Source organism: Nicotiana tabacum, chromosome 7, assembly GCF_000715075.1.
Source record: "Nicotiana tabacum cultivar K326 chromosome 7, ASM71507v2, whole genome shotgun sequence".
Lineage (NCBI taxonomy): Eukaryota > Viridiplantae > Streptophyta > Magnoliopsida > Solanales > Solanaceae > Nicotiana > Nicotiana tabacum.
The window spans coordinates 114,398,336-114,410,538 of NC_134086.1; the positions used below are offsets into that span (position 1 = coordinate 114,398,336).

Genomic DNA, 12,203 nt, shown 5'->3' on the forward strand with positions numbered 1-12,203 from the left:
GGGGTAAGGGTGGAGGTGGCCTAAGTTGTTGAGAGTTTTTGTATAAATATGTACCACTTACTACATAATTCATAAATATTTTAACGTGTTCCAAATTTAAAATTGATATTAAATAATTTATTTTTTAACCCTTATATTTGATAGCAGAGTTAATTATCAAATGTCACATAGGTTCAACACCTGTTTCGAAAATATAGCTTTTACTACAATATTTTTTTTTCCTTGGCCAAACAAAAGATAAAAAGAAAATTAAAACTCCAATAAATGGAACAATTTTCTCATCTTAATTAGCTTCTTTGCCCCAAGGGACCTCGAAGGGTCACAAATCTAAAAGGGGGGAAAAGAAGGTTCACAAAAATCCCACACGTGTGAGCAAATAGCAGTTGAATTGCAGCAAGTGAAAATACAATCGGCTGCATCGTATAAATTCCAAATTAAAGGGAATCGTTCTCTTTGCCTCAAGAGAATCTTCCGTACACCACACGCGCCTGTTACTCTCACTTCGCTTCCACCATTCCAGATCACCCATTCGCGGCGGCGATTTTATCTCTTCCCACCGTCAACCTCCATCTCCGTCTCAATTTCCGCCGGCATTTCATTCGAGCGAAACAAAAGTAAAACATGTCGGCTGTTCAGACGTTTTTCATTCAAGGCTCCGTTTCATCTTTCTCTTCTTCACCGTCTGTTACCACTTGTCGCAAAGTTTCCGTTAAATTCACAGTCTCCTGTTGCTCCGCGGCGTCTCCGGTGACCATCGTGAACGGTAACGTGGAGAAAAGATCTTCCGATAGAAATGAAATTCGTCTTGGCTTACCTAGCAAAGGCCGAATGGCTACTGATACTCTCGATCTTCTCAAGGTATTCGAATTCATTTGTGCATTTGCTTTTTATCCCCTTTTGAGCTAACTAGTTTATATGAATGTGCGTTGCACATTAATACTGTATCAATTAAAAACATACGCAAGAAGAAAAAATTATTTGCAAAAACGCAATTGGTATTGTGTAATACGTCACAAGTCTGAAAGAATAAAGTGGTGGTATGCTAATATTGAAGACATTAGCAAATTAACCAGCAAACTCAGTAAGAAGCTTTAGTCATTAAAATCATTGCAAACTAATTTTTTTTAGCAATTTTCAGAACATTTTAAAAAAATATTGCTAGAAAGTGTTACCATGTGAAATTTTACGAATATATGTTGAGTATCCCGAGTTTTATCAATGGGTAATTTTTAGTAAGCCATAAGCCTTCTCTGCACGTGCTACCAATCAAAAGAGGCAAAAAATAAATTTTTGTATGATTGTTGCTTCTACTCGTATAACAGAGGATGAAGATTCATCTATTTGTAACTCAAAGTTAATTTTTTTTTTATAAATAAAGTCGTGAATGGTCATTGTCATACATATATGCGAGCAGAGATTCTCTTTATCAACCAAAAAATCAACTTTTCCCCACGATCAAGAACCTGCAAGTACATGATTTTCATTAACAAACTATATGTAGCTAGCTAGAGCTATATTATAAAATGTTACAACTTACAATCACATTCAGAAAACGTTAAACTTGACTTTTGATCTTGCCCGCTTCCATACACGTATTCATATATGAGATTTCCTAACTACTATCACCATTGTGTTCGAGGACTAATTGAGCTAGAATAAGAGCCACATCACCTCTTATAATTATTTGTTATTCTTACACGAAGTAATAAGTCACTAAATATTGGATATTTTCTTGCTTTTATAATATTTGTTAGCTGCATCTTTTCAATTTGATGTCATTAATATAATTCTATAAAGAATATATTTACCCTCTTTTATTCTTGTTAATTTAAAAAATAATTGTAGTACTTGATGCGAGTCACCTTACAAATCTTCTTTGATAGGTAGCAGAATTCATCTAAAGCTCTAATCTTCTTCCCTAAAAAGATTATTCTTTAGATGGAATTTGATTTTACATAATAAATTATTTTAGATTTTGAGTCTTACCTAATTTTTTTGGCGACAAATTGTGATAACTCATATAAATAACTATTTTTAACTGTCATAATATTTGAAAAATGATTTCCGTTTGAATTTTCAGAGGCCAAAATCTACTTTTTGATCCATATTATATGATCATTAACCTATGAGTTCAACCAAATTCAATTTGTAAAAGTAATTAAATTTAATCTAGTCTTACTTGTCGCTTTGTCTATTCAACATTATTGGGCACGTGAAATATGTTCAAGCCATTATTATAAAGTCTTGTGCCAAAAATAAGTTTTTAACATTATGAAATAAACTAAAGAAACAAATAAGTTTCTTTTTTTAGTTGGATTAAATCAATTTGAATGATTAAAATCGATAAATCAGAAAAAACACACACTCTCTCTATATATATATATCTTGACAGTGTAAAAGTTTGTAGTTTAACTTTTTATAACGTGTTACTTATATTATTTTTACGGTTTCTAAACAGGTTGCTAGAAATCTATTATTTCAAGTAATTTTACTTATCTATTTTGCAAGTGATCAACACAGGAATTCTCTATTTTCATCTAATTAATAGTTTCACGTAAAAATACACAAGAATATCAACCTTATATATCTCGTTTGATAAAGGGCACTTTTAATCCGAACTATTGTAGTCCTAACTATTAGTTTTCGAGATAATAATTTTTGTAAAACTCAAAGTTTTAAAATGTTGTTGAAGTTCCAACTTATTAGATTGTAATAACCATTAAATTGAGCTTAATATTAATGTTAAGTTGAAATAATCAATTGGTAAATCTATACAATCTAGTTATAAGACACACAGTGAATTTAGAAAACGTTGTCCGGAAAGAATTTTTGTTATTGCAAGAGCTATGTTGCAATCAATGTTTGCAGTTACAAATTAGCAAGAACATCCCTTCAAATTAAGTTCCTATTTTTCTGCAAAAACATATGAAAAAATAACTCAAAGTATATACAAGGCTAAAATGACAAACGTACAGCGCAATCAGAAAAGAAAAAAAAAACCTTAGACACGAAATTAAGATGTATACTTGTGAATATTTTGACAGATATTTGAATTTGCATATCCATAAAGCTATAATAATTGAGTTGACTTACATGTTTATTGAGTGTAGCAGATCCCTAAAGTTATTTGTCTGCTAAGACAAACTTCCTTGAATTCAATTACATATCTCATTGAAGTAGAAAACTCCAGGTTATTTATTTTCTAAGATAAAACTTTTTAGTCGGCATTTTTGTCATTGACATAAATTTATGCGAAGATATAATTCATCTAATTTTTTAAAAAGTGTTAAAAGTCGTCAAAGTTAAAGGGTTATTAATATAGGCGAAAGAGTTTTTGTTAGTGGACTTCAAATAAAGGTAATCACGTAGGATTCCTAACGTGTAGTATTATGTCCTAAAACTAATAGGATTACAAAGCTAATGTCTAGAATTCCGGTTATGTCCTTTTATTGTGAATTATTAGCTTAATATTCTAAGGTTATTTTTGTAAACCGACATTTTATTCATGCTTTTATAATAATATAGATGTATACGTGTAATTATAATGAAATGCTAAATTTTATCTTGTTTATCTTCATATTCGGTGAATTACAGGATTGCCAGCTATCAGTTAGGCAGGTGAATCCTCGGCAGTACGTTGCAGAAATTCCACAGGTGTGCAGCAATGTTTACTTTCAGCAAAATTTTGAATACATTTGTCACTGAATTGCATGAGTCTGCGTTTCTGCTTTTTCTGCAATTGCTAAATGAAAATAATGTGGATTTTAAGTTAGCTGTTTGGATTCAGTAAGTTCATGTTAGCTATTAGGAAGAATGCAGGTGCTGCCTTCTGTGTGTGGATGGATTCTAACTCATAATTGTCTGGTAATTATAACCTATTTGTTGTCTCGCATTCTGTGCTTCAACAACATGCCGTTACATACCCTTTCGACATGACTCATGAGAAAGATGTTTAAACCCTAAAAACAGAAGAAAAAATGGATCCCTATATGGTTTACGTCACTGAAGGAGATTTTGTTTAATGACTGCGCCCATCTATTCCATGATTTTCATCTTTTCTTATTTCTCCTTTCTGGTTAGTTCCCTACCCTTTAGTTCTCCCATGAACTGCTAGAATTTCTATTTCTTAGTTCTATCTTTTACATGCATCATGGATGTTTTTCCCTAATATCATTTCAATACAAGCATTATATTGTATATACTCGAGGGGAAATATTATGGAGGACTGTGCTATCGAATATTTGACATTTTCACACTTAATGAAAGCTCTCATTTGAGCATTGCATTTTTTGGGTTTTCTCTTTGGAATCTAGAGCTTCTTATTCAGGAGAACACATGATTTACATTGGTTGCACACCATTTTTTTCTTTGTGTGTTGCAGATATCCAATCTGGAAGTTTGGTTTCAACGGCCAAAAGACATTGTTCGGAAGTTGGTATCAGGAGATTTAGACCTTGGCATCGTTGGTCTCGACACAGTCAGTGAATTTGGGCAGGTAGGAACTGAGTGTTTCAGCTTATTTGTTCATATGAAGCATAAGCAAGAGTCGATTATGGTCCAATCTTATGTTAATTCTATTAGTTGCTAGTGTATTTATACAAGGCTACAAGCAAAATCCTTAGAATGGATGCTCAATATAAGACTTTTTCTTTGGCAGGGGAATGAAGATCTCATCATTGTCCATGATTCCCTTGACTATGGTGATTGTCGTCTATCTCTAGCTGTAAGTCGTAGTGCTTTACAAGAGAACTGTAACATGCTTATTGTACCATTCTTTCTGTTTTTTTGCGATAATATTTTTCTTGTCAGTAAGATCTACTGCGTTTTTCAGATACCAAAATATGGGATTTTTGAGAACGTGAACTCGATGAAGGAATTAGCAGAGATGCCACAATGGACACCTGAAAGGCCACTGAGAGTTGCAACAGGATTCACATATGTATAATGCTGTTACTTTTGCTTATGCTTTCTTTTTACGTGCTCCTTTTACTTTCATTCTTTTTCCTTGTTGTGATGTGCTCATTAGTAATTACTATTTGCAGTTGGGTCCTAAATTTATGAAAGACAATGGGTTGAAGCATGTCACTTTTTCAACTGCTGATGGAGCCCTGGAAGCAGCCCCTGCGGTAAGAATAACTTTTGTAGATAAGAGTTAAGACCTTCTAACTTTAAGATAGTTGTGTTGCTTTAGAATTGGGATTTGGTGCATTTTTCTTGGTATACTGGTATTTTGTTTTGTTTGGGTATTTTCCTTAGTTTTTGGCCTCATGCTCCTATTTTTGCTTGTGCTTGGCTGGTGGCTATTGGCATACCATAGCTAATGGATTTATCTTGAGTTTGCTTGAAAAGTATGTAATATCTTGGTGTGCACACCAAGACATTACATACTTGGTGTAAAAAAAAAAAACTTCGTGTGCACACTGATAATTCTCCACCTTGTGGTAGCGCATTTAGGTTATACAATTAGAACTTTGCTTAATTGACCTTGCTTGCCCACTTTGATTGAGATTGTTACTTCTACTAGTTTGTGTAAAGACAGCTTTGGTATTTTCCCTTAAACCATGTCTGTAAATTGTGAATTTATTGCGTTCAGTTAGTTGATGAATTAGTATTCTGTTGAAACAATGCATATTAAATTTTAAAAGTCTGACAAGCTAAGTCTACTGCCATTAGTTAGGTTAAGCGTGTCAGTGTAAAGCAACCTCTCTGCTGTTTTAACCATTTCGAAGTTGGACAGAAAAGAGGAACTATTTCCCATAAACCATGTCTGTGAAAAGAGTTTATTGTGTTTAGTTAGTTCAATGCAGTTATTTTGTTGAAAGCTTTGCACTTTAGTTTTCAAATTTATGAAACTTTCACCCAACTGCCATTATTTTTTTGATAACCATGTCAAATGTATAACTGGAGAGCCAACCTCTTTGCTGTTTTAACCATTTCGAAGTTGGAAGGAAAGGAGGAATAGTTTCCCTAAAACCATGTCTGTAAAATGTGGATTTATTGTGTTCAGTTAGTTGACGCAATTAGTATTTTGTTGAATGCTTTGCATATTAGATTTATAAACTTTTCAAAGGTTCAATCAACTGCCATTAATTTGGCCAAACGTGTAAGGTGAGAGCCAACCTCTCTGCTATGTTAACCGCATCAGAGTTGGACAGAAAGGAGAACTAATACCTTTTTTAACAAGAATGTCCTTGTTGTCCATACAACTGGAAGAGAACAAATGAAGGTTACCTCTAAGAGAAGTAAGTCAAGGACTTCTGCTTCTCTGCCCTCTTCGTTCCCTCCTTCACTACTTAAAATAGTGTAATGGCACAGAATCCCTCTTACTCTGAATCTAGTGGTCATCTGGCATTTAGTATTGCTCATGTTACATGTTATATTCTGGGGAATTTTATGTTTTATAGCAAAACCCTTTCTAACATATGAAATAAAATAGTCTGCCACTTGAGATTTGATTCTTTGAGACTGGGATAATCTTACTATGAATTTCCTTTGGACATGCTAGTCATGTATCCTTATTCCTTGTCCCTGTGTAATAATAATAATTCAGATGGGAATAGCTGATGCTATTGTGGATCTAGTGAGTAGTGGAACCACACTGAGAGAAAACAATCTGAAGGAAATAGAAGGTGGAATTATCTTGGAAAGCCAGGTGATTATTCTTTCCTGTTGCGATGTATTATTGACATTCTTTTAGTATGCAATTTGAGTAGGCTTCATGGCTATTCTTTGATATTATTTCATCCTTTTAGGCTGTCCTTGTCGCTGGCAGAAAGTCCCTAATGCAGCGAAAAGGTGTACTTGATATAACACATGAAATGCTAGAAAGGTTGGAGGCACATCTGAGAGCTGTTGGTCAATTCACCGTGGGTGTACCTTCTTTAATGTTGTTGAGATTTTTGTTATACCTGTAGTGGTTGCCTAACAAATTGTATGGCAGGTAACTGCTAATATGCGAGGAAGCAGTGCAGAGGAAGTGGCTGAGCGAATATTGAGTCAAACGTCACTATCTGGATTGCAGGTTATCCAAGTCCCTGACATACGCATAAATTAGTAGTTTAAAAAACCTAAGAATTCTGACTGAGCCACAACTATTAAGAAAAATGATTGAAAAATAAAATTAATATGAGACCATAGTGTAACCTTTGTACAGATCCCAAGCAAACATTCTTATGCTTGAACAATTCTTGGGTGGAACAGGTATTCTAAGCCTACTCCGTCCAGCCTTTGATCTCATCACTATAGCATGAGATCAATGGCTGAGATCTGGAGTGAGTCTCAAACCCATTTCACCCAAGATTTTTCACTCAAGCTCCTCGCACTATTCTGTTAAATATTTTGACAGCTCATTAAATGTTTATCTTGTAATTATACAGGGACCCACTGTAAGTCCAGTCTTTTGCAAGCGGGATGGACGGGTTACCGCTGATTACTTTGCCATTGTCATATGTGTACCAAAGAAAGCACTGTACAAGTCTGTTCAGCAGCTGAGAGCGGTAAAATACTGATTCCTTCCTGTATTTTGACCATTTGTCTAAGTGATATGTACTCTAAAGGTCATCCAATAATTTTCCAATCTCTTGCTAACCAAGCCCCGAAATTGGACCCTGGATGGTCTGTTATGCTGTATTTTCTTGCTTCAATTGTTCAACAAACTTCATGATGAAGCATATTCTTTCTTTGTTTTTTTTGCTCGTATTTGTGTGGTGGTCTATTTCTGATTTTTGGGGTGTTGGCTGGCGGCAGGTGATGTTGGAAGGTTTTGAGTCTTGCCAGCTTCAAAATTTGGCTTTTTATCCTATTTAAACTGAAAATGAGAGGCTAGAAGTATTGGAACACATAAATGCGCCTATACATGTTCCATTACTTTTTCCCCAGTTTTCTCCCTATTCTCTGGCTTTTACATATTTGAGTGTCCTTTGATTCAGCCTATGATCATTTTGTCAGACTGAACTGAATTGTATACAAGCACTCTTCCTGTCTATTGATTCTTTCATGTGTAAGGCATCCAAGTTCTGGTCATAATTTTTGCTTATTGAATGTCTTCTACAGATTGGAGGGAGTGGGGTCCTGATTTCTCCATTGACCTATATTTTTGATGAAGAAACACCAAGGTGGCGTCAGCTCCTTTCAATGTTGGGGCTTTGATCTATCTAATGAGTGCCTCGCTTAATTGGTTTTTCACAACCACAGTGCATTCTTTTTTCGAGAGAAGCCAAAATGATGGAACTGGGACTCCATATGGGAGACATAGTTGGGGAAATCCGTGTTGTCAATAAGCTGGGCCAACGTTTATTGTATTGACGTTTAGGCTTCTTATATCAGTTTGCTGTAGATTAATATCAGTTCTTGTTGTATCAATAATTTTGTCTTCATTTTGATGCTAATGGCAATTCCAAGATTGCATAAGCGTGATTTTCACCAAGGCACATCCTTTCTTGTCTGTCCTTTCTGTTACTATGCCATGCTGAATGGTCATCGTGAGAACATGTTAGTTAAGTCTTTCAGAGTTGCTTTACTCGATGCATTTAAGTTTTGCGTATGTATTTTTTTTTTTTTTTATATATATAATTAATATTCCTAGTTTATTTTGGCATTGATACTTCTTGATGATTCCCCGGCGTAGTTTCTCAATGTGTTTCTATTAGCATCGAGCATACTGTCAATAAGATAGTTTTGGGTAGGCGATGGTCTTCCCTCTTCTTTCTTATTTTTATTTCTGATTTCAGATGAGAATGAAGGAGACTGCGTCTTTCTTCTTTCAATAGCAGGAGCATGAAATCACTATCCAGTCTATGGGAAAGATACACCAAAACCCAGTACTGTGTCTATCTTTATCTGATGATCTCTATTAGCCCTCCAAGTATATCATAAGAACACTTAAAACCAACAAATTAACCAAAGTAGTACTTTTATGTGCATGGTTATTGTTTTCTTATACCTCTTTATGGTGGTTTGTTTCTTTCTTGTGACCAGCTATGCAATGAAGGTGGCTGTTTGGTTTTATGTTTTATAGTTTTTGTTTACAAATATTGAGAACATTCTACAAATAGCACGGGCTGGCCAATTTTCGGACCGGTCATTCACAAATAGCCAGCGTTTATAAAGTCATTGAAAAATAATCACTATTTTGCTGCAACACAGAAAATTCTAGCATAATATACTGGAGATCGATGTACCTGTGTATGAACTTCCAGCATATTATGCTGAAACTCCAACACGCGGAAAGTTCCAGTATAATGTATTGGAAATTAGAGCACCGGTGTTTTCAATCTTTAGTATATTATGCTGTACCGGTAATATTATGCAGTATATTATACTAGAGTTCCAGTATATTACACTGGAGTATTTTTGCGGATTTTGAATAGTGCTTTCGTTCAGATTTATCTTTACATAAAAAGTGGCTAAATTTCGATTACTTTTGAAACTGTGGCTATTTTTGAATGACCACTTGTAAATCTGGGTATTTTTGAATTTCTCCCCATTCTACTATATCCGCATCCCTTGTGGTACAATGGTCCGATCCTTCCCCGAACCCCGCGCATAGCGAAAGCTTAGTGCATCAGACTGTCCTTTTTCTACCATATCCGCATCGAGACTTAGTATCTCCAAAATCTCCAAGGTCATAATTGCCTTTAAGCATCCATTTTTTAACTTCGAGCAAGAACATTGGTTTTTCTACCACATTGCAGTCTCTTACATTGAAGGTCAATAATCTCCTATATCTCATATTGTGCTCAAATTTTTCTTTCAAAGCACTAGTTCAAATTATTGTCTTTTCTTTTTGCAATTGTATTTAAAAGTAAAAGTTAAACATCTTCTTAAAATATGAAATTATGAATACGCATTGATTGTCCCGTGAATTCTTGCTTCAAAATGGTAAATAGCTTGAATTGGTGGCGTTTTAAGCGCTAATCAAGTCCAGTTAATAAGGGAACAAATGTTAAGCCTAATCTTTGTACAAATTTGATAAGAAAGAATTACAAAAAATAAATATGACTTTGCACCATAACAAAAAATGACCCATATTTTTAAATTTATCCAACATAGTCATATTGTACATATTTTGAAAGCACTAGCAAATTTAAAATATTTTTTCTTACAACCATTGCTTCTAAAAGCTATGGAATTAAATATGTGTTCTCACAATCATTGCTTTCACTCTCTCTCTTCTTCTCACATATTTTACATATGCTTCAAGGGGCCGTCCGCCATTGCTGTTTCTTACCCTGTGTCACATGATTGCAATATAAAAAAATTGAAGAGTAGAGGTCCACCATTGAAGGTCATCCAAAGCTTTGCTTTCGAAAATAGGATTTTTTGAGTTTGTTAGTTGTTTGGATTAGGTGATGTTCCAATTGATTGAAGATATCAAAAGGAGTTCAAAATTTAAATTTGAAGTGATTTGAGCAAGATTTGAGTTAAATTTTAGAAAAGACGCAAGGAAGGAGATGAAGTCAGTTTTTTGTATAATTATGTATAATCTTGTATAGTAGTGTATATGAGTGTAGAAACACATCCTATGCACTTTTATATACCTTTATACAAACATATGTAGACGAATTTCTTCCACGATTTTCAGTTGCAATTCTTGTTCAAAACAGTCCAAATCTCCATTAAATGACTTCAGATTTTATATAGAACCTCCTTATACTATTGCTAACAAGTCTAAATAACATATACTCCAAATTTCTCACAAAATTAAATTCGGAATTTAGACACACATATTTAAGCTTGTTAAAAATCTAATTTTCACCATCCAAATATATTTGGTTTGTTGAACTAATATTTGAGTCATAGTTACTTATTCGAAAATTAACTTAAAAGATTGAGCAATCTTTTTAAAAAATTAAATAATAATTTCTAGAGCCTATTAGAGTTGGATGTTGAATCTTAGCCTAATATTTTTGGGCTAGTTGGTTGTAAATTGAAATATGGGCTATAAAATTGAAAAATAGGGATCCCAATTATTCGAGGCAATTGCATCTATACCCGTTTTTTGTGTCACGTTTTAACTTGTGCCCGCTTTGCAAAAAATATTGCAAGCGTACCCGTTTTTTCGCATAACTTCAGCATACGGGGCTGAAGTAGCAAAGACAATCACGCAAAATTTCAGCATTCTAGTAGACAAGTCTGAAGTAGCAAGTGTGTTGAAGTTTTTGTTTGTAATTGCTGAACTTAAGCATAGTAGCTGAAGTTTTGTTCTCTATTTGCTGAAGTTTTTGTTTGTAATTGCTGAAGTTTTTGTTTTTGTAACTGGCGAACTTCAGAGATGAAGTTTTTGTTTTGTAACTGGCGAACTTCAGCTGAAGTTTTTGTTTTGTAACTCGCGAAGTTTTTATTTTTGTAATTGGCGAACTTCAGCTGAAGTTTTTGTTTTGTAACTGGCGAACTTCAACTCTAGAGCTGAATTTTTTGTTTTGTAACTGTCGAACTTCAGCTCTAGAGTTTAAGTCCCCACATTCAATTTGGTCTTTGTCTCAAACAAGCATAAACCATATGTCCATTCTCTCTCTCTTTCATTTTCTTCACTCTTCGGCCAAACTCCAATTCATTGTAAGTTGAGTTCGATCAAAAATCCATTATCCTTAATTTAAATTTTTATATTATAGTATTATATCTACATAATTACAAACAACTCACAACTTTAAAATCCTGAACCGTACCTTTGCGTCTCTAAACACTAACAAAAGAGATGCAGTTGAAGTGGAGTGTGTTAGCAACTCAAAAATAGCAGAAAACGAAGAAGGATGAGGAAGAGAAAGAGGCTGAAGTTATTTAAAAAGTAGGTACAAGTTAAAAAAAAAATATATGTATATATTAAATGGGGGCGACCAAGTAGGGCGCCCCTTGCAATTTTTACAAGTTATTCTTATGTGAAATTTTCCCATTTCATAAATAGAATCACTAATAAGTTTCACCAAAAAGCAAAATGCAGTAATATGATCTATTTCTTGCAACTGAAAACTTAAATCAAGCGGCAAGTTTAGGCCATAGTGGAATGGTAGTTTTGTAGCTTCTAATTTTTTTTGTATGAGTAACTTTGAGTTTATTTTTTCCTGCATGAACAATGACTTTGTCATTCAAGTCTTATTTTATGATAGCCTTAATTGTACTTAACACTTAACTATACAATTTTGTTTATAAGTTGTAGCATTTCTTTTTGAACTCCGTAAAATCTTGGTTATCAAATTTTAGTTCAA

The 12,203-nt window shown here is 34.0% G+C and overlaps 1 protein-coding gene across 1 annotated transcript; it reads left to right on the plus strand.

Moving 5' to 3' along the window:
* Positions 1-313: 313 nt before the first annotated feature.
* LOC107792258 (ATP phosphoribosyltransferase 2, chloroplastic) lies at positions 314-8,406 on the plus strand. Its single transcript, XM_016614451.2, has 11 exons — positions 314-858; positions 3,595-3,654; positions 4,382-4,495; positions 4,658-4,723; positions 4,832-4,939; positions 5,043-5,126; positions 6,551-6,652; positions 6,753-6,866; positions 6,941-7,021; positions 7,377-7,496; positions 8,053-8,406. Exons 1-11 carry the CDS (start codon positions 622-624, stop codon positions 8,146-8,148), a joined length of 1,182 nt encoding a protein of 393 aa, XP_016469937.1. The 5' UTR covers positions 314-621; the 3' UTR covers positions 8,149-8,406.
* The last annotated feature ends 3,797 nt before the right edge of the window (positions 8,407-12,203 follow it).

Coding starts and splice junctions, on each gene's coding strand:
- LOC107792258 (XM_016614451.2), top strand. CDS start 622: ATGTCGGCTGTTCAGACGTTTTTCATTCAAGGCTCCGTTTCATCTTTC. Junction 7,022..7,376: donor CGTCACTATCTGGATTGCAG/GTTATCCAAGTC, acceptor GTAATTATACAG/GGACCCACTGTAAGTCCAGT. Junction 7,497..8,052: donor CTGTTCAGCAGCTGAGAGCG/GTAAAATACTGA, acceptor TGTCTTCTACAG/ATTGGAGGGAGTGGGGTCCT.